This window comes from Rhinopithecus roxellana, chromosome 1, assembly GCF_007565055.1.
Source record: "Rhinopithecus roxellana isolate Shanxi Qingling chromosome 1, ASM756505v1, whole genome shotgun sequence".
Classification (NCBI taxonomy): Eukaryota; Metazoa; Chordata; class Mammalia; order Primates; family Cercopithecidae; genus Rhinopithecus; species Rhinopithecus roxellana.
The window spans coordinates 71146022-71168842 of NC_044549.1; the positions used below are offsets into that span (position 1 = coordinate 71146022).

General features: G+C 39.4%; 1 protein-coding gene across 7 annotated transcripts in view; it reads left to right on the forward strand.

The window, feature by feature from the left end:
* Positions 1–22821, forward strand: part of ATXN7 (ataxin 7) — a 139306-nt gene that overhangs the window by 85155 nt on the left and 31330 nt on the right. For 5 of the 7 annotated variants that reach the window (XM_030922355.1, XM_030922313.1, XM_030922269.1 and 2 more), the window contains one exon: positions 5904–6008. In XM_030922355.1, the coding sequence (XP_030778215.1) occupies positions 5904–6008 (105 nt within the window). Of the gene's footprint in view, positions 1–5903; positions 6009–21297; positions 21530–22821 lie in introns of those variants that run through there. The other 2 variants (XM_030922404.1, XM_030922482.1) reach the window with 1 other exon arrangement.

The following is a 22821-nucleotide window of genomic DNA, read 5'->3' on the forward strand; positions in this document are numbered from 1 at the left end:
AGTCCAAGCCCCACTTTGAAGCCAGTAGGGGTCTTCAAATAGAGAAGTGGCATTATTGCTTTACAAGTTTGTGGGCTGAGGCAGCTGGGAGGAGGAGGCTGGAAGAGGAACAAACTCTGGCCTTATTAGGAGACCTGTTCAGGTGAGTAGAGGCCGCATACCTTGACCTTGGGCACTGGCAGTAGGAGTGGCATAGAGGAGGTGATTCTGGGAGAATACTGGAAATTGCCAGGTCTTATGAGTCCAGCAGACCTGGGTTTAAACCTTGGCTATGCTATATACCAGTTTGTGAGATTTCAATCCTGTGCACCTTAGTTTCCTGACCAATACATTCATGACTTTTATCTCATAGGCTGTGGGCAAACACTGAGTGAACACTAGGGCCAGATGCATTTCTAAGACTTTGGCATGTAGTAGCTCTCTTAGTCTTTCTGTCCTCTGAAGTACCCAGTGAAGTAGATACTATGATCATCCCGATTCAATACGTGAAAAAAATGCTGGCCAGGTGCAGTAGGTCATGCTTGTAATCTCAGCACTTTGGGAGGCCAAGGTGGGAGGATCACTTGAGCCCAGGAGCTTGAGAGCAGTCTGGGCAACGTAGTGAGACCCCTGTCTCTACAAAAAATAAAACAAAATTAGCTGGGCCTGGTGGTGCACACCTGTGATTACTCCTAGCTACTCAGGAGGTTGAGGTGGAAGGATCGTTTGAGCCTGGGAGATTGAGGCTGCGGTGAGCTGTGATTGCGCCACTGCACTCCAGCCTGGGCGACAGAAACCTTGTGTGCAAAAAAAAAAGTGATATTTGAAGAGATTATATAACTTGCCCGAGGTCGCGTTTCTTTTGATCGAGGGAACCAGGATTCAGAGTGATACTGACCCACATTCTTAGCCACTGTGCTTAAAGTGCCAGTGATAGAGAGTAACTAACTGGGGAGGGGGAAGAAACAGCCCTTTGAAGAGGTGACAGCTGAGCTGAGACCTGATGTGTGAGAATACACCAGGCATCTTGTGAAGTGCAAGCATAGAGCCTGGCTGGGGAAAAGATTTCTTTGAGGAGAGAAGGGAGGTCAGTGCGTGGAGCAGAGTGAGCCAAGGAGAGGGAAGTGGGGGACGAGGGAACAGGATGAGAGGGAAGTGCACGTGTATCTGGAGGCTTTGGGGGCCAGGGTAAGGGCTGGAGTTTTATTCCAAGAGGAGTAGAAAGCCACTAGAGAATTTAAACAGAGGAGTGGTGTGATCTGGTGGGGAATTTTAAAGAATCAGTCTGCCAGCCTTGTGGAAAGGATTGTAGACTACTTAGGGGACTTCTTCCAGAGTTCATTGAAAGGGTGCTGGTGGCAGGCCCAATAGTGGTGGCCATGGCAGTGGAAAGAAGTGGATGGAAGTTTTAGAATAGAACTTACTGGGTCTGCTAGTGGCCTGAATGTGATGAGGGACAAGAGAGTTGGAGATGACACCTGGGCTTTTAGTTTGAGCTGTTGGAGGATGAATAGTATCATTTACCCAAAATGGGGAAGGTTGTTGGGTGAGGAGCAGAGAAGGGTCAAGAGTGAAGTTTTGGACATGCTTGTTCTGTTTGAAATGTATATTAAGACATCTAGATGGCAATGTCTAGTAGGCAGCCTGGTACGTGAAACTAGACAGAGCTTGGGAGCAGTCTGGGCTGGAGATAGAAACGTGGGAGTGGCATGTAGAAGTTTGAGATGTGTGGGAAAAGGGAGACACGCAGGGTACTGGGCAGGTTAAATGCTTTGCGGTACCATTCAGGTTTTCTTGTTATTGAACAAAGTCCTGAAAATAGAGATAGCAACACCAAAGTCAATACATTCACCACGGTTTGCAGTATAGTTTCTAGCAGAGGGACTTCATTCTGCATGTGACTGAAGTTTCCACATACATGTGCTCAGGTGTCCTTGTGCTTAAACCTAATCCTCCCTAGTATGCTGGCCTGGGGTCTCCAAAGTACATGATGGCCTAGATGTGGGTGCGGGCCCACTCACTAATTGGAACATAGGGGTGACCTAAATCCTGAGAAAGATTTAGGGCTTATACAACAATAAAATCCATTCTTTCAAATTAGTTTAGAATCCATTAATTCAATTACAATTTTTAAATTGTATGTTCAAGTACATAATTAATGGCCTAAGTTGTATATTACAAGTGTATTTTGTAAACTTTTTAATTGAATAATGAACTTATTTTTATTTGATATTTTTATTTTCTGTCGTAAATCAAGCTTTTCGTAGCATTTGAACAAGATCCCTATGTTAATTTGTAGATGGGTTGATTGTGAATTTATGCTTTAAAATATTTAGGAACATACATACTGTCCCTCACACACACATTATTTCATTTCTGTTGCCACAACATTCTACACTCTGTTCCTGTTGCTAAGGCCCCTGGAATGTCCCAGTGCAGAAAAAGGATATAGAACTCCTTTTTTTTTTTTCTGAAGAAGACATTTTACTTAAATTATTTTGTATCCTCTAGTTAACTTCCAGATATGGATATCTGAAAGTAAAGAATTCAGAAAGCTAAAATTAAAGTTGCTTTACGTTTTAATAAAAGGAGCTCAATTTCTTTTTCTTTTTCTTTTCTTGAGACAATCTCACTCTTTCACCCAGGGTGGAATACAGTGGCACGATCTTGGCTCACAGCAACCTCCACCTCCCAGGTTCAAGTGATTCTCCCACCTCAGCCTCCTGAGTAGCTGGGGTTACAGGTGTCTGCCACCACACCCAACTAATTTTTATATTTTTAGTAGAGACAGGGTTGACCATGTTGGCCAGGCTGGTCTCGAACTCCTGACCTCAGGTAATCTGCCTTCCTCGGCCTCCCAAAGTGCTGGAATTACAGGCATGAGCCACTGCACCCGGCCCAAGGAACTGCATTTCATAGGGTAGAATGAACTGGGTTTAAGTATACCATGTTTCTTTCCACAGAGGGGGCATGTGTGTGCATGCTTTTTAGAGAAATTCAGTGTGCTCATGAGAAATTGAGCACCGAGTTTTCCTGTCACACAAACGAGAGTCCTGGTTATGCTACTTTCTTGCTGAGTGATATTAACTAAGTTTGTTTCTCCAAAAGTAAAATGGGGATTATTTTGTAGGGTTATTATTAGAAATAAATGGGAAAAACCGTTTAAGAACTGCTTGGCATATGGCCTGGCACGTAGTAGTCTCTCAATAAATGTCAGCTATTTATCATCAGTTGCAATTGATCTTAAGTTATTGAGGAAATAGACATTTTTACAGAAGTATAGATTCTTGGTTCCTTACAAGATAACCCCTACCTTTTTAGTTTTACTAGTCATAAGTCTCAGAAAAGGATCAAAGGAACCAGGGCAAAAAAGAATAATTTTGTACGTGATAAACATCATGTGACAAATTGAATTCTTATTTGAAAGGATCAGTTTAGATTTTTATTTCTCTTAATTGCTTTATTTTTAAAGGGGTAGAGGGTTAGTCCACAGAAGAATCTGGTATCTGGCAAAGTGATCTATTTTAAGTAACATTGCTTTATATTCAGAACTGAGGGAAATCAGAGACCACCAGCAGCGCATTGCAGAGACCTAAAACTAAACTAAGACTGTTTATTTAATACTATTTTAACTGCTCTCTAATAATAAAACGAATTGAGTTGATTTCATTAATGAAATTGTTCATTTGATATCTGTCTTACACTTTTCAGTTGTAAATTATGAATGTTATACCAGTTCTGTAATTTAGATGTATCAGAGGCATTTAGCCCAAAAGCATATGGAACTTAACGGTAAACTACTTTAACGGTAAACATTTCATTCTGAAAAGTTATGTCAAGAAACTGTAATCTTGGGTGACTTATTACAAGTATATCATTGCATAGATATAACCTTTCCCCTTCTCCCACATGTACTATATTTAACTCAATGTGGGCAGGCTTTCAAGGAAAATAGCATATTATTTGGCTCTTATTTTTTATTAAATAAGCGTAGTCACAGAAGTCTGTAGTCTACTGGAAGCTTCATAACTAATCAGTTTATACCATCAAAGATGGTCAGCCCTGACATTCCATTTTATTGACATTGGAATCTGGAAAGAATCTCTTAATATCATTGTTCCTCTGGTCTGCAAGAGGTAAGAAATCCAAGCCACATTATAAGTCAGAATTTAATTCTAGTTGTTGACCTTAGACAAAGTAGTTTACCTGTCTGTGAGTCAGTTTTCTCTTCTTTAGAGGAGGGATATAATGGTATCTACCTAGGTAGTTGTGAGGATAAAATGAAATAGTAGCACGTAGAAACTACTTGGTGCTGCAGGTACATCCCCAAACCATGCTGGACTCTAGTATATTTCAGATTATAGCTAGCTATCTGTGCAATTCAGTGTAATAGAAACTGTTGAAGAAAATTCAAGCTATAGCCATGTGTAGATACTAGATCAGTAATTTGACATTTTAGAGATAATCATCACTTGACATCTCCTTAGGGAATTTTCTTCTCCCTTTAAAACCACCAGGATCTCCCAGGCTGGAGAAAGTGTGAAATTAAATCTTCATAGGAAAGAAAGCAGACGCTAATCAGCTTTTTGGATCTTCCCCCTTGTCCTTTAAACTTGGTATTTGATCTACTAAAACATTTGCTTAAATTGAAGTGTGCTAATTATCCATTTATTGCAGATATTCTAAATAGTGAATATGGTGTAAAATGCTTGTTTAAAATCCACCGATTTTGAAATGCTTAAAAAGTTAGATTCTGGATCTGAACTTTTAGCTCTGTTCCCCAAATTGTTGTTCATAATTAATTGTTCATGGTTGAGATGTTTTAGTTAACCATATTTACCAGGTATCAAGTTACTTTCAGTTTTCATGTATATGCATATAGTTTCGTTTTACTTTTGCATTTAATTAAGTTGCTGTCTTAACTGTTAAAACAAACAAACATTTCATATCCTATCCTATTTTGGTAACCAAACTGATTAATGTATGAAATGCTGTTTGTACTAAAGTTCAGTCTGTCTTTCTGGTGGCATCAGTATGTAAGCAAAAGGACTAGAGATTGCTATGACTTGGAAAAAATATATGAAAATAATTTTCTTTATATGACATGCTGGCAAACCAATTTTACTCCTCTGTGAAATCTCTGCTCCCTTTCTTAATTGTTCCGCAGAACCCAGGAACCAAATAGTTGGGATAGAATGCACAGTTAAACAAATAAAAGCATTAGATGGTACAGCTTTGTGAACGAAGCATTTTATATGGTTGCAGATTCTTTCCCTTAACTCTTGGTAGAGTTCATGTTGCTTTATTGTACGAATGCATTCATTGTTTGCATTTTAAAAGATTATCTGTTTCACCTCATAATAGTTATTTTTGGTGCACTTTAACCCTTTTTAAAGTGTCTGTGTAAGCCTGATTTGATTTCTCTCTATTTAATAGTGGTGGTACACCACATCAGTTCATTTGTCCTGGTATGCTTTATAATAAGGCAACTCCTGTAGAAAGTATTGTTTCCTGGCCGGGCGCCGTGGCTCACGCCTGTAATCTCAGCACTTTGGGAGGCGGAGGTGGGCAGATCACGAGGTCAGGAGATTGAGACCATCCTAGCTAACATGGTGAAACTCCGTCTCTACCAAAAAAAAAAAAATATATATATATATAAAATACGAAAAATACAAAAAATAAGCCAGGCATAGTGGCGGGCGCCTGTAGTCCTAGCTACTCGGGAGGCTGAGGCAGGAGAATGACATGAACCCGGGAGGCGGAGCTTGCTGTGAGTCGAGATTGTGCCACTGCATTCCAACCTGGATGACAGAGCAAGACTCCATCTCAAAAAAAAAAAAAAAAAAAGAAAGCATTGTTTCCCAAAATGGTTTTATATCAATCAGAACCAGATGAGTGAGTGATGCTCTGTTTCTGTGTTGCAGACATGCCAATATTTGGTTTCTGTCCAGCCCATGATGATTTCTACTTGGTGGTGTGTAACGACTGTAATCAGGTTGTCAAACCGCAGGCATTTCAATCACATTATGGTAAGTGCTTAACCATTTAAAAAATTGTTATTAGAAGATAAAAAGGTAAAGCAAGATTAAACTAAGGAACAGTGATGGCATGCATAGGGCATAATGTCCCTCCCCCACCAGGAGGTAGACTTTTTAATTCACTGAATGGGTTAATAACAATTAACCCATTGTTGTTGGGTATTTTTAAATTTTTATTAAAAGTGATATGAATGTTTTGGCTTTTATTGAAATTAGAGAAAGTATAGTTTATAAAATCTCTTGTAAAATGTTGCATCAGTATAGTTACCAGTTTGTTTCCTTCTAGAGCCCCTGGTTGTATATTCAGTGGATTTTAAAATTATATATTACACTCACACTATGGATACATGGGCTTTTTTTTTTTTTGCTTTTTTTTTTAAAGGAGATGTGATTTTGAAACTTCTCAGTTCAATAGTTCTAAATTTTGGTTGTTAATTGTTGAAGAGTCCAAATACAGTTGTTTGGCATTGTCATAATGCCTTTACAGTGTTTAAGATAAGATTCTGATTCTAAAATCCTTGATTTTCTGACCAGTTTTGCTCAATAGCAAATCATAAGTATTTGAATACCTACCTTGTTTCAGGCATTGAGTATGTAGTATGATTCTTACTGCCACAGAGTTTACAGTCTATCTGGAGAGGCAGACAAAACTAACTAAATACACTTTAAAAATAACCGTAGGTTTTTTCCTCATTGCTCTTACTTCTACAAATGCAAGCTTGCAATAGAGAGTGACAATGGGGTTCTTCTATAGATAGAGTGTTTAAAGAAAGCGTCTTAGGAGGTGACACTGGAGCTGAGTCCTAACTGATGAGAAGGAGCAACTCAGGCAGTGATCTAGAATAAGAGCGTTTGATGCAGAGGGAACAGCCAGCACACAGACTGAAGAAGGCCTGTGTGGCTGAAGGGTATTTAGTATTTAGTGAAGGGAGGTAGAAACTGGAGGAATCCAGCATTATAAGCAGGAACCTGATCATTCATAGGCCAGGCAAAGAAGCAGCTTGGGCGCACCGGAGGATTTATGTAAGAGAGTAACACAGTCCTATTTCAGTGGTTGATTTGCTGAGAATAAATTCTGGGAGAAGGGCAGAAGCAGGGAGAATAGTTCAGAGGCAAGAGATGACACTGGACTGAGAGTAAGATCTGGCAGTAGAGCTAGGAAGACTGCATAGCTTTGAGATACTTTTGTTTTTGTTTTGTTTTGTTTTGTTCTTTTTTTGAGATGGTGTCTCACTCTGTCACCCAAGTTGGAGTGCAGTGGTGCGATCTCAGTTCATTGCAACCTCTGCCTCCCAGATTCAAGCAATTCCCTTGCCTCAGCCTTCCTAGTAGCTGGGACTACAGGCGCCCGCCACCACGCCCAGCTAATTTTTGTATTTTTAGTAGATACAGAGTTTCACCGTGTTGGCCAGGCTGGTCTGAAACTCCTGACCTCAAATGATCCACCTGCCTCTGTCTCCCAAAGTGCTGGGATTACAGGCGTGAGCCACTGCACTCAGCCAAGAAACATTTTAAAGTTAGAATTTACAGATCTTGCTGTTGAGACTGCTGTTGTTGGATTAAGAGTCACACCATCATAAGCAACATTCCACCATTTTTTTCAAGGAGTAAATCCTTTATTTAACCATAAAAAGATCATTTGAGTTCCTGCTTCTAGAAGAAGCCCTGGGGTAGGCACTAGAGTGGGTACAGAGGTGGATAAGATGTCATTTCCCTGCTTCTGACTTGTGGACAATACAGACAATATTTTGGAAAAATCACTTGTAATCCACTAAAATGGGAGGTGTGTCAATGGGGACAGACAGAGCTGCCACATATGGCTGCACAGTTTGTGCACTGAACAACCATATTTGGTGGCCCTAGGTTGGCAACAAGGTTGACGTGAGCAAGCACAGGAGCAGGAAATTCCAGGCTCTCTGGGATGTGCTGCATGAGTCACCGTTGGCCAGAATTGATGTATCCACCTGTGGATGAGTGAAGCTCAAAGGCAGGCGGGGACTAGCTCACAGGGCCTCAGTGCCCATGAGTCCCCTGCTGTGGACGTCTCAGTGAGGACCTGTTGCAGATTTTTTAGGACCAAAGTTATGTGACTTAGTGGTGCCCCAGAGAATTGATGGGTAGAGTGGATTCCTTAGGCAGAAGGAGGACCTCTTGGTCCCCTTTTCTAGGAGCATTTTATTCACTGGTCACAGCATATTTATATGAATTTTTTTTTTTAATCTTCTCATTTCCCCTCTTAGAATGTCAGTGTATGGGTAGGAAAAAGTGTTTTTTGTTTTTTTTTTAGACAGAGTCTTGCTTTGTCGCACAGGCCGGAGTGCAGTGGCGTGATCTTGGCTGGCTGCAACCTCTGCCTCCTGGGTTCAAGCAATTATCCTGCCTCAGCCTCCTGAGTAGCTGGGATTACAGGTGCATGCCACTATGCCCGGCTGATTTTTGTATTTTTGGTAGAAATGGGGTTTCACCATGTTGGCCAGGCTGATCTGGAACTCCTGACCTCAAGTGATTCGCCCGCCTCGCCTTCCCAAAGTACAGGGAATATGGGCATGAGCTACCATGAGCTACCACTCCCAGCCAGGAAAGTATCTTAAAATCACATTTTTCTGTCTTTCTCCTTTCCTGCCTTTCAGTCCCTTGCACAATATCTCCTAGTAAGATACTTGTTGAATAGTAAAGGTTTGGTGTTAACTTCAAACATGTAAATGGAAAAGTGTGAATGCACTCCAGGGTCTCCTGTGGCTTGGAGGAGATGTGACTGACAAAGTCACTAGGTGGGAGGCTGAGGTGACAAGGGAAGTATTAAAGATATGAGAGAGGAGAGTTCCTGGCAGAAAGATGAGGGCCAAGTGCTCTGAGGGAGGTGTTCTGCCGGGAAGTGTGTAAGGAGTGCCCTCTTTGAATCAGCAGTGGAGGAGATGGCTGCGGTGGAATTGACAAGAGGTTTAGAGGTGAATGTGGGTTTGGGAGAGTAACTGCATGAAGTAGAGGGAGGTACCATGTGGTGGCCCTGGAGGGACTTCCCCCGAGTCACTTGGAGGAAAGGAGAGGTGGACAGGGTTCCCAGGACCAACAACCTTGACCACTGCTGCCACAGTCTCTTCTATCTTTTGGGGACAGGGGTTGTGACAGGAAAGATTGTTTTTGGAACATTTTCTTTTTTGTTGAAATTTTTAGAAAGCCAGTTGTTGCATTATTGTTTTCCATAGTTAACAAAAAAGTTTTCAACTTCAGAATCTTTCAGAGTGACTGTTGTAGTTTATTTAGCTGCCAAAACAGGGATGGTACTTTCTTTCAGTGATATTGGCGAAAATGTGTTGGCAGTCTTCTGTGAATTCATATATTGCTGTTATCTGTCTGTGACTTTTACGAACAAATGAATAGTTGCTACGAACTCCAGCAGGCAGTTCCTTTAAAACCACTGCTACCAGGACAAGAAAACATGCTACAGTGGCAGCAAGTCTTGTAAAGTCAGTCAGTGTTGGTGGTAAAAGTATTCTGAATTGGTGAGCAGCTATTATTCAGAGTAGTTAAGAAGCCCTGTATTTTTTTTGCTAGCCAAGCTGCAGTTTGAGGAGTTAACAGTTAACCAGGATTTCCATTTGAGCAATGAAGATGAATGATTGTGGTGCCATTTTGGCATTTCCAGTTTTTCAGTCTGATTGCTCTCATAGCATAGTTTGCTTTCTTGGAAACTACATAGTGATACCATGATTTCTTGATGTTGTTTTAATGTTTTAAAATACTCCAGTGTGCCTCATATTTCTCTTCAGTTACTTAGTATTTTTAGGAGTAAGCTGTGAAACCCCGTCTCTACTAAAAATACAAAAAAGAAGCCGGGCGTGGTGGCGTGCACTTGTAGTCCCAGCTACGTGGGAGGCTGAGGCAGGATAATGGCTTGAACCCGGGAGGTGGAGCTTGCAGCGAGCCGAGATTGTGCCACTGCACTCCAGCCTGGGTGACAGAGCGAGACTCCGTCTCAAAAGAAAAAAAAAAAGTAAGGTGTGTCTTACTGCTAATTTCAGATTTAAAAATATAATTCGAATCAGTGGATCCCAAACCTGCTGTGCATCTGAATCAAAGAGGAGCTTTCTAAGTGAGCAGCCTCCAAAGGCCAACTCCAGATGCTCTGAATGGGAATTTCAGGGATGGAACCCAGGATCTGCATTCTAAACAGCTCCCTGGGCTGATTCTGACACACTGGCTGGCTGGAATGCATTGCTTTCACAGATGCAGATACAGTCCACTCTGGTGGAGCTGCTGCTTGGTACACACAGTGGCTAACATATAGTGACTGACACAGATTGACGCTCAAAGATTCATTGAGCCAACCAGAATGGCAGGAAGGGAGGCCCCTACTTTTTAAAATATCTGTATTATGTTCTGGAAATGTCACATTAATTGCCAAAAAACTTTTGAGTAGGAGGAAGCATTGAGATGGTGACATTCCTAGGGTCAGAAGCCCCATTCTTTTGGGGTGGGAATCTTAAGTTCTTCAGTTAGTTTAGTGATAAGTGTATTGGTTCTATACTGGCTACTGAATAGCATAAACTGTGTAGTATTACTTACATGCGTTTACTCTGGCTCTGAATGGTGGGATTAGCCTAGGGTTAGCAGATGACTTGTGGGGTGCTTTTGAGTCTGTATACTGAGAAAGCTTCCCAGGAATTCCTATTTTGTGCTCTGCAGCTTCACTGAATTTGCTTATGAAGAATACCTTAATATTTCTCTTTTATGCAGACACAGGGGTGATCTTACCTAGGAGAAACAGATGAATGATGTTTATTCCGCTTGGACAAGTACCACATTTAGAATCTCTGTGATTAATTGAAACTGTACTCAGATGTCGGCTGTTGAAGTATTTTCCTCAGATTAGTTAGGCTGATCCACTTGTTCACCTTTTGGCTCAGCTTGAGTCTCTAAGCATGGCCTCGGTGGTGACATATGGAGCAGCCACCTTTTCCCAACCTTAATCAAATTCTGGCTTTATCATCTGCTGACTTAATTCCACTTAGTATTTTTCTTTAAATCAAACCACTTTTATTTAAATAAATCAATTTACAAGGAAAATCTTACTAGAACAATAAAGGGGGAAACTAGTGTTGCCTGCTATAAGAAATAGTAAATGTGAAAATGAATGCTGTGAAAAGAAGATTATTTAATTTTATGTTGATGCTTTTGCCAGTGCTGGCTCTGAGCCTGAGGCTTGCTCTCTTTGTTAAAATGGAGACTAGCACATTTTAGGCAAGTATTGTCCACACAGTAGTGCGATATTATCAGGAAAATGGAAAGAGATTGGAAAGGGAGTAAGTTTTCACTTGTCATTTGATGTTATTAATATTAGAGAGTGATGCCTACTCCATATTGTTTGGAAATACCAGCTCAAGTTCTTGAATTTTGCTACCTCAGATGTTTAAAGAGCTATCTACTGAGGCCAGCCTTAGCCCTAGGAAATAACAGACCTTGAAGACAGAATTTTGGAATCTCATGTTGATTTGTAAAAAGACTATGTAAGACAAATACCCTTTGTCATCTATCGATATGTTTATATATTGAGCCACTACTAATCACTGTGAATGGTATATAAGTCTGTTGGTGAGGCTTCGGTGTAAAACATCTGCCTTTCTCAGACTGTTCACAAACAGAAGTGTCATAAATCTGACTTTTTCATGACTTAATGAACATAGCTTTAGTAGAAACACTCCTGTGATCTTACAGCTTTCTCTCCTTGCAGATATTACAAATCCTGTAAAATTAATAGCCACACACATTGCTTGGACTTCATGTTCCTTGGTGTGCATTGAGGTGTTTTGGATTCTTTTAGATGCTAGCATAAATTATATTTTCTAAAATGTCATTTTCATCAGGATGAGCAAATTACTCATATATTCATATGAGAAATTACTTGTACTTTTTTGAGCTAAGTAATTGGTTTCAAAGAATATTAGTACTATAAGAGAAAAATGAATTTTTACTCTGAGATCTGATGGACTGCTTCTGGCAAAAATGCTGGTTCTCATTGTTGACAACATTTTACATAGTTCTGACCAGCAATTGCCATCGTATAATTATCTTACATCACAAAGCAGAGGTTTTACCATTTAATATAGAACACTTCCCTCCCCTTTTGCTCTCTGATTAACTTAGACCTGGAAAGTAACAGGTTCAGATATTTTTTAACATGTCATTTTTTTTAGCTAATAACTGTTTTTGATAAGGAAAGAAAATGTTTTTTTCTCATAAGTATACTGAATTTAAGTCCACTGACTAATGATAACTTTTAATAGTACCTGGTGATTTACAGATAATTTTTGCATGTACTATCTTATTTCCTGTTCTTAACAATCCACTGAATGGATTTTATGCTTAGTTTAAAGATCAAACTCATAAATTAAATTTCATTCACACAGATAAAATATACCAACTAGGCCATCTTTTCTACCTACTAACATTGATTTATTTTGCATGATAAGGATGTATAGAGTTAAAAGAAAATTCAGAGACAATATGAATTGCATGTGTCACAAAGCTATCGTTAGGGACAGATGTTCTAGCTGAAGTAGAATTTTAAGTTTGCTTCAAGAAGCTGGATCAGTATTGTAAACCTGTTACCTCAGAACATTTGGTAATTCAAAGATATAATGATGGTAGGTAGAAAATTGATTTAGCATAGTCATTGAATTTCTCTTCTGCCTGTTCTACTTTATTTAATTCTAAATCATAGTAGCTATCTAAAACCAAACTCCTCCTCTTTTTGTATGAGACTCGTAACATTTTGTAGCTTCTTTAGAGAATTGACTGACATATTTATTTCTGCAGTCAGTATAAAGACTGAAACTTGTTGCGGAGCAAAAAAAAATTACTTCACTCTTTTGCTTGGAAGAAATGTACCAGGTCTTTCTCCAGCAGTCTGGGGATAAGCCAGGGATGGGAGCTAACCAAAACAGGCACACGAAAACATGAATGATGTCAAGGTGGAAATTAGTTTAACTCTGGAAGGAAATTCCAGGTTGACCTTTTGCCCTAAACTTCTTGTCACTAAGTAACCATTTTTGGATAAAGAAAGAAAATGTTTTTTCTTTCACTTGTCATGTATTGTTATTAATATTAGAGAGTGATAGTGTAACATACAGTGTATTCATTTTTTTCTTTGCTACAAGTGAAAGAATGCTAATTAAATTTTTCAGATAACTGAAGTAGTAGCATTAGATAAAGGTTTATTCTCTCTCAGCTAATATAAATTTATCTTTTTTCCCTAGTTGTATTATAAGCAGATATATTTAAAATAAAGTTATGACATTTGTAGGAGCAACATTTTAATTTCTAGTTATAAAATGAACTTATTTTTCCTCTTACTGATATCTGTGCTTTTATGAATGTCTTTGCTTTTGGCACTGCTTTAAAAAGGAATTAAAATAACAATGGTATTACTCATGCATTTAACAAAATTTATTGGGTGCCTAATATATGCTAGGCATTGCCCTCTACTGAGGTAGAAAAGCAGTGTCTGTGATTTCATGCACCTTATGTTCCGACTTAATATAATATATTGTATTGAGGAGAGAGAAAAATGAAATTGCGTGAAATCAGATTATTTCGGGTAGTGATAAATGCTAGGAATAACGTGAGAGAAAATGACTGGGGCAGACCACTTTAGGTAAGGCTAGTTAAAGAAAGTCTGTCTCTAGAGTTGATGTTTAAACTCAGTGATGAAAGAGAGCCAGCCCATTTGAAGATGTAAAGGACAAGTGCTTCACATAGAGGAAATACCAAGTACGGAGGTCCTTAGATGGAAGTGGTCTTGGCAGAAAGGCCAGTGAGGAGGCCGAAGGACAGTGTGCAAGGAGGAACGGGGTCCAAGTTGAAACAGGAGAAAGCGGTTCTAGGACCAGATGACACTGGACCCTGCAAGCCATGAGAAGAATCAGGATTGGACGGTGCAGGCAATGGGAAGTCGCTGGAGGATTTTGGCCAGTAAGTGTTTGATCACATGGTTGCTGTATAGAACACAGGGGACAAATGTGGAACCAGGGAGACCAGTTAGTGAGCTGTTTCGTACTAGTTAAGGTGAGAGCTGGATCAGGAGAGAAAGCTTAGATTAGGATTGTAGCAGCAGGGGCAGAGAAGTGTGAACAGAATTAAAATCTGCATCGGAAGTATAAAGCCAGCAGGGCTTGCTGATGGATTGGGAAAGGAAGGGAGGAGGAATGACTCATGGGGTTTTTGGCTCAAGCAGCTGGATGAATTTACTTGCGCTTATGGATCAGGAGGTTGTTCTTGCAGTTTGTATATGGGCATTTATTTTTAATGAGGTGCATTGACCTGAATGAAAAGTGTTGGTATGTTAAGTCTTTAGGCATTTTCTAAAGATTATAGAAGAAAGTAATTATTGCAGTGATGCCAAGTTGGGGGGTCATTTTTTCTTTTCAATTTTTTAATGCTATTGTAATCTAGTCATATAAGCCAGAAAACAAAAGAAAATATGTGCACTTTCTTGGGACTTCTCATGTATTCGTTGGGTAGTTGTGAAAATTTATTAACAAAAACCACTATCTTTCAATTTGTTTTTAATTTTTAAAATAAAATACATTGTAAAAGAAAGTAAACAACCAGAGGATAAGTATGCAATCAGAATGAACAAAGCTCCTTCATCTTACTTTTCAGGGGTACAGTTTGACATATACTCTTGGAGGGTTCCTAGAACCTGGACAAAGTAATATTTACCAGTATATTGTTTCCCCTCACATATTAAAAAAAGTAGATTCAGTGTGAATTCACGTTTTTAACTTAATAATCTATCTAAAATATTTTTTCAGGTTAATACATATTGTTCTCCTGTAGTCTAAGGACTGCCTGTTATTCCGCTTCATTAATGTATTTTCACTTAACCTGACTCCTGTTGATGGACACTTAGATCTTCAGTGTTGCATTACTGTATACAGTGCCTTAAGGACTGTTCTTCTTTGGGAATGTCTGTCAGTATTTCAGCATATTGATTCTCCACATGGAACCTGGTCACGGTGCCCTCCAGGTTTGTACTACTGTGATTTGATGAACTACTTCAGCAGTTCTGATTTGGGTTGCCACAATAATAAGGCAGTGAAAATGTGAGTTTCTGGCAATATCTATCTGTTTATCTGTCTATCTGTCTATCTATCTATCTATAAATTGTTTATAATGTATATACGTATCAAAACATTACACTGTACTGTAAATATATAGAACTTTTATTTGTCATTTATACCTTAACAGAGGGAAAAACAGTTGGAAATTTTTTTTAAAAAGGCTTAATAAAAATTAAGAAATTATTATTTAATATATGTATGAATTGTTAATATTCACCAGTGTCACTCTTGACTTGCCTGCTACATGTAGAAGTCATTAGCTATTATAGGATGGCCATGCTTCAGCTTTAAAGGAGATATTTCAGGAAATAAATCCATATTTTATTTATATTTTCTAAAAAGTATTTTTCCTGACAGTCATTTCACAAGACTAATTTGTACGTTGACTAAGATAAGTACCTGCGATTTCAACCCTGCTAAGCTGTGATCTTACATATGACCAGAAGAGGGAGTTTTTATCACTTCTTGATGCTGTGGTACCTACTACCTGACTGGAATAATTCCTCTGATGTATGTACTAGTCCAAGTCCTTAAAACAAACTGGTTTGGGAGGGGCCCAATAGCTAAATTTAGCTATTTCCCTTATCCCACATTATGTGTGTAGAAATCCCAGTCTTGAGGTTCACTTCAAAGTAATTTTATACCTTTTCATCTTGTGCATTTATTTGAAGATTAAAAAAAAAAAGAATTATTTCCATTTAAAATAAAATACAAACAGCCCCTGATCACACAACATAGAGTTCTTGATTTATATTCTCTTCAGGTCACAAATAAACTTTGGAATGAAATTTGTTTCATTGCCCCTTATGCTTGATATATTTCTTAAAAAGATTGTTAGAACTTCTGTTTTGTTTTCTTGAGACAGAGTCCCGCTCTCTCGCTCAGGATGGAGTGCAGTGGTGTAATCTCGGCTCACTGCAACCTCCACCTCCCAAGTTCAAGTGATTCTCATGCCTCAGCCTCCTCAGTAACTGGGACTACAGGCATGTACCACCACACCCAGCTAATTTTTGCATTTTTAGTACAGACAGAATTTCGCCATGTTGGCCAGGGTGGTCTTGAATTCCTGACCTCAAGTCATCTGCCTGCCTCAGCCTCCCAAAGTGCTGGGATTATAGGCGTGAACCACCACACCTGGCCTACAACTTCTAATACTGAAGATTTGTAGTGAGCTTTAGAGAGTTAAGATGTTATTTTGCCAAAGTGGCTAATAGGCCTTTTTCTGTGTGATTCAACTGTGGTCTGTTGTGCTACTTGAGTCTCAGCCTGCTTAGCCAAACAAATTAAGAGAGTGACGGTAATCAAGATACACTTGTTTGATGTAATACCAGAATTTTGTATTTCTTTTTTTTCTTCTTCTTCGAGACATATTCTCACTCTGTTGCCCAGGCTAGAGTGCAGTGGTGCAATCTTGGCTCACTGTAACCCCCACCTCCCGGGCTCAAGCAATCCTTCCATCTCAGCCCTTCCAGTACCTGGGACTATAGGCACACGCCACCATACCTAGCTGATTTTTGTGTTTTTTGTAAAGGCAGGGTTTCACCATGTTACCCAGGCTGGTCTCAAACTCCTGGGCTCAAGCAATCCACCTGCCTCTGCCTCCTGAAGTGCTGGGATTACAGGTGTGAACCACCACCCTTGGCCAGAATTTTATATTTCTTTAATTTTTCTTCAGCTACCTTCACAGTGCATCTTTATAACAAATTTTTTAGACCAACTCTTTCTTTATAGATTTTTTTGATCGGCATATGAATGTATGAAATATGTACACCTATAATGTGTTTTTATGTAAATACACAAATGTAATCATCTCAACTGTTTTCAGTGCAGCCTTTTTCTTATTTCATTGGCTCTTTCAACTTACCTGCCTTCTCTAACTGTAGCAGTCCGCACTATGCTATAAATCATACATGCTGCGTTCTTAGTATGTAACTTAGTATGCATCCTTCTATATTTTTCTCATGCTTCTAACTCTATCCAGGCACATAGAATCATGTATTTTATTAGTAGGGGCTCTTGGTGATAGTTTTACAAAAAAATGGATCCTATTATGCACACTTCTGCTCCTTTTCTACTCAACAATACCTCATGTAAATCCATTCACAGCCCTGGATAACACTAATCCCCTCTTTTTAATGGTTGCATACTGCTCTAAAGTGTGGCTGTGCTGTAGCTTCCTCTGCCAGGCCCTCTATGGACATTCATTTTGTTTCTTGCTTTTTGTCTCTGTGAACCAAATAGCAGTAACCACTCTGGTACACACATACTTAATTACTGGTGGTTTAGTTTCTGTGGGATAGAGTCTCAGGAATGGATTCCTGGGTCACAAAAGATAGTTATTTGCAGTGCTAATAGCTGCTGCTGGATTGCTTTCCAAAAAGGCTATAATACTTTATCTCTACCAGTCACTATAAGAGTATCTCCAAAGGAGTAGATGTTGTATTTATTTTTCTCAGCTTCCATTTATTTTTCTAAAGCCTCTTAACAATGTTCCTTAAACACACACACACACACACACACACACACGTGTGATTAATTTTAATTTGAAGTAAATTTCTCAAACAAGCACAAGTCTGAGTAATAATAATATGAGACAGATCTTTCAAAATGATTGATTATTTAAAAAAATATTTAAACAATTATAGGCCGTTTCCCTGGCATCTATGGGAAATTTCTATTCATTCTGTATGGGATTTACCTTAAGGAAGAAATCTCATTCTTTTATGCTAGGATTCCTCTGTGCAAAATGTGAGGCCTCCTAGAGGATAACAATTTTGAGTGTGATTAATTGCAAGGCCAAGGAAGAACTATGGCCAGTTTTGTTTCTGATCTCGCTATCCTCTTTGCAGTTGGTATGATTGGTCACCTTATAACAGTGTTCATTGTGTGTTTCAAATAATAACTGGGCTGAGGTCAGACTGTGGTTAACTCAAAGCCTGTGTAAATCAGGCCATGAAAATATATTTTATTTGCCTGCCTTACACACATGAAGTGTGGCTGAGTCCTGGAGAGCCATCCACCAAAAGATAAGCTAGAGGAAGGCTGCTGCATGGTTTTAGCCCCCAACGTGAATTATTCCCATTTAAATTTCATCTCCCACCTCTCCTAATCCAGTGTGAGTACCTAATGAGCGCTGGATAATAACATAGCAACATTTCTAGGTGAAGCTAATCTGATTCTGGATAGCAGGCTTCCAGGCCCACAGCTGAATGAATTGCTTGGTATTTCCAAGTTTGAAAATACTTTTTTCCCCTTTCAAGTGCTCCTTGGCAGCAGGTAAGGAATGTTAAAGCTCCTGTAAGTGCCAATTAAGGCCAATTATAACTCGCCTGGCCTGCTGAGACAGTGAAGTGGAGTTAGTGGAGACTCGTATTCCTGTAAAATGGAGAACTGGCTTTCACCAATGACAGGAACACAGTATTTCATAACTGCCAGCAGCTTGTTTGTTGCCCTCCAGAACACTAAATGACACCTCTGCTGGCTTCTCAAGGATTCCGTTTAGGAAATCCCAAAATTTGTAGGGGACTTGACTAATTTCTGTAATAGAAACCTCAGTTTTTCTGTTTCTGTTTAACTCTTCTTTTCTATCATCCATCCAGTTTCTCCTTGGTTGTAATCATAATAGCTAACATTTGCTGAACGTTTAACAAGTGCTGGGCACTGCATTACCTGCATTATCTCAAATTTACTCCTCAACCCAGGCTTGTGGGAGGAGGGAGTATCAGTCCTTAGCTCTCCAGAGTCTCTTGCCCATGGCTGCACAACTAGAAGTGCTCAGACTGCAGGCTGGCTGCCCCCTGAACCCAAACCTTGAGTGCTCCTCCTACCCTCCTGCAAGTTTGCTTGTTTGCTGCGAATAGGCTAATGCACAGTTCAGAACTCCCTTTGTGCACTAGAGTAAAATTGACATGTGTACACCATCCAAACCACAGCTGATACATATAATTTTTGGTCAGTGAGGCACGGATGTTATTCTATTAAGATGTTATTTTAGTCTGTAGTTTTTTTTTAGTCTGTAGTCTTAATTTTTTTTCTTATGAAAAAAGAAATATGACCATGTCCCCAGACCTAGACACTTATATCTGAGCCATCACTGGGATATTTAATATCAAAATAAACTTTATTTGGATAGGATATTGAGAAATGATTTGAAGAAAATTGTGATAATGCTTTACAAGCAGAACAAAGCAGTATTTGCTTAAACATTTTATTCAGGGCATTCAGAGGGGCACATGTGAGTGTTTAAAATTGAACTTTGTTCTCAGTTTCTATGTATTTGTGTTATTGGTATACAAAATTATATTTTCCTGGCTTACACAACCATTCATTCATCCCTTTTCTGATGTAGGTCTTAAAAATGTTGAAATTGTTTTTCTCTTATTTCTGGACTTAAATATAGACGTGCATTTGTAGCATTTAAGAACATTTGCTAAAATTCACCGTGGTTTTCTTCAGTGTTGCAGAACGACTTGGTTCTTAGAACTGTCTTGGATTGGCTGACTCTCATAATGATATTTTTCTCCACTGGTACAATCACTACGAAAGGGAATATTAGAAAAGCAAGCCTTTGTCCTTGGGAGGCCAGCAAGAAGTCTGGTGTCCTGTCGTGCAAGTATAGTGATAGGGAAGTGCAGTTTAGCTCAAGAAAGATCCTCCTACCCTGTTCTTTTCTGCTATTGATGACGTTAAGGAGATTCGTTGGCTACCCCTGCAGGGAAGGCCGGTGAAGTAGAGTAAATACTACTAAGACCTGTGGCAATCAGGTTGTACAGCCATGGATTTTTTTTTTTCTAGCTTAAGAAAAGCTTCAGTGAATTAACTTAAAATTCTTATTTTCACTAATGAGCTTTTGAAAAGATTTGGGAGATGTATCCGCATCCTGTGCTTCTAAGGCTTGCTGATGACTCTTCCCTTGGGTTCTTCTAGTGTCTTTTAAGGGCTACCATAGTTTTGGATTGTATGAACGTTATTGTAAGAAATCTGGGTGGTGGGGGAGGGCGTGGGGAAAAGTGGGTTTCAGAAAATCCCCTGGGTCTTGGTATTGCTGACATGGTTGGGATCTGAATCCTTGTGAGAATAGGGCAGTGCAGCTACTATTCTTTTGCTTTAGAGTCAATTTAGAATTTGGCCCGATAGAAGACGTTTTCATGCCTGTCTAAAAACTCTTCCCCACCCGTTTCAGGCTAAATCATTTCCACATATGTAATTCATGACTTCTGCCAAATATTCTGTGTGGGGTGATAGGATTTTGTAGAATAATCTTTTCCCGCTTCTTTTGACATTTAAAAGAGTTCATTTTGAACTATCAGATTTCTAAGTCATTATTATAAAACTCAGATCACTTGACGGTTTTTTCCATGTCACTTGTGGTGATTTTTTGTTGTTTTGTTTTTATTAGAACTCTGTCACCTGGGCTGGAGTGCAGTGGCACGGTCATAGCTCACTGCAGCCTCAAATTCCTGGACTCTTGCCTCACCCTCCCAGGTAGTTGGGATTACAGGTGTGAGCCATTACACCCCATTCCATGTCTATTTGACAGTAGATTTGTTGATTGGCCAGAGAGAGGGAGCATGATAGGGATGATAGGGAAACAGGCCAGGAAGACACTATTTTCAAGGGGGCACTCAGTGAGAGAAATTCTTGGATTTTAAAGTATGAAAGCGTTAGTCAGTCCTCCAGTGATTGAACAACAAACTGGACAAATATGTGGATATGAAATTACACATATTTTACAAATATGCACAGAAAGTGGGTTAAGTTTTTTTGTTACTAGATTTAGGAAGGAAAAGTATACTTAGGAATAATAAACTTTTTTTGAAAATTTAGCAACTATAGATAGTATAGGGGAAATAAAACGTGGAAAAATGCTGCAGGCATTTTATAGAAATGTTTAACTTTAAGACCTTTAGGTCTACTGAGACTTAAAATGTAGATTTTTAAATAAATCATGTAAGTTTGTAATATACCTGGTAGTAACTGTTAGTTTAAAGGCATTCAGAAAAAAATTCACAAAGTATAAGTAATTTGTATTTTAGCAGGTTAAACTTATGAATTCCATCTTCCCCAGTTTTGACAAGTTGCCTTTCAAATAGAAAGATTAATTTACACCGTCCAGGACGCCTGGTATGACCATATTAGATGAAATTAGACTCCACCCCGTTTTCTGTTGATCTGCCAGGACCTTTGTAATTCAAGTGCTTTTTACAGTAGTAGCAAATGTTACATAAGCCCAAACATGGAGCATATTTGGAGTTGGTGGGCAGACCCAAATCATGATGCAAGCCTGCAGTAGCAAGTGTGCAATGAAGCACAACCAAATTCTGTGAATGGAAGGTAGCAAGACGCCTCTCCAAAGCAGCCCTTCTGCACAGGAGCTGAAAGCTCCACTGGGTAAGTTTTCTGAGGCAGTTTTCAGAGGCTGGGCTTGGCTCAGGGCCCAGCTCTGGATGAGCCTGTGGACGGTGGGGTAGGTCTTTGCTAACCTTACATAGAACCAAGCAGAGTTGGGAAGAGTTTATGCAGGCCTCTTTCCTCCTGGCGTTTGTCTTGCCCTGTCAGCAGGCCAGGAGGGCTGCGCTGCTCAAGTAGTGGAGGGAGGGAGCCTGCAGAGCTAGGGGATCAGCGTGGTTAATCGCAGCCACAGGGATTAGCTGCTGCAAGCTGTCCACAGGAGCCATTCTGAAATGTCATTTGAGTGATCTGGCCAAAGTTCAGATGCAGACAGGAGTCGAGTTTGTTATTAACTCCAACAAAATGCTGAGGTTTGCACCAAACAGTTCCCATATCTCAAAACAGAGAGAGTATTGGTTACGTCGCTCTCTAAAAATGGAGGAACGTTGTAACATGCTTTAACTGTTTGTTTTTTATCTTACTTGTGGTAAGTGAGGTTTCATGACAGGCAGTTTGCAGTGTTTCCTGTAGAATGTGTTTGAAAGCTGTTTTGTCAGATACTTCAGTTCCACAACAAAGTTTCAAACAAAACACTGCATCAAGAGGAAGAACAACTTCAAAATACAACCAGTAACCCTGGGAAGTCATTCAGTAACTTAAATTGAGTGTATAAAAATTTAATTATGGACTGACTGCCAGAAAAGATGATTTTTTTTTAGTTGTGTTATTAAGGTAGCCAGCAGAGCTAAGCTGATTCTTCTTGGGTGGATGTGGAGGCTGTTCTCAGTGTTACCTTACCTGTCTCAGACCTTCTGTCTTCATGCAGGAAGTGAGGTGTCAGTTGAGTTCTTTAGTTTTCAGGGGATTCAGATTTCATGCCTTCTGCAATAATGAGCTTGACCGGATGGTTTTAATTGAGGTTGAAATTTAGCTCCCCAGTTGTAGGACTTTAAATATGAAAAGATCTTAAACCTTTAATCAAATTGCTGTTGATTCTCTATAACTGATTTTTCTGAAAACTCTTGTCGGACAATTTTAGGTTCGCTATTTCTGCTTTCGTTTTTGCATGTCACTTCTGATGTTTTAGTAGTTGACAGCCCTGGCCTGCAGGTGGAGCAGATACTGTTTCTCTTCGGAAAAAATAAATGTGTGTTGCAGATTCATTGAAAACATTGGCATTCCTGAGTAATTAATCACTCATTCCTTATTGAAAGAATGCATAATGAAGGAAGCTGTTAGGCTGTGTTCAAAATGTGAGGTTTTTCTTATTTCCATGTTCTGGTCTTCAGGTA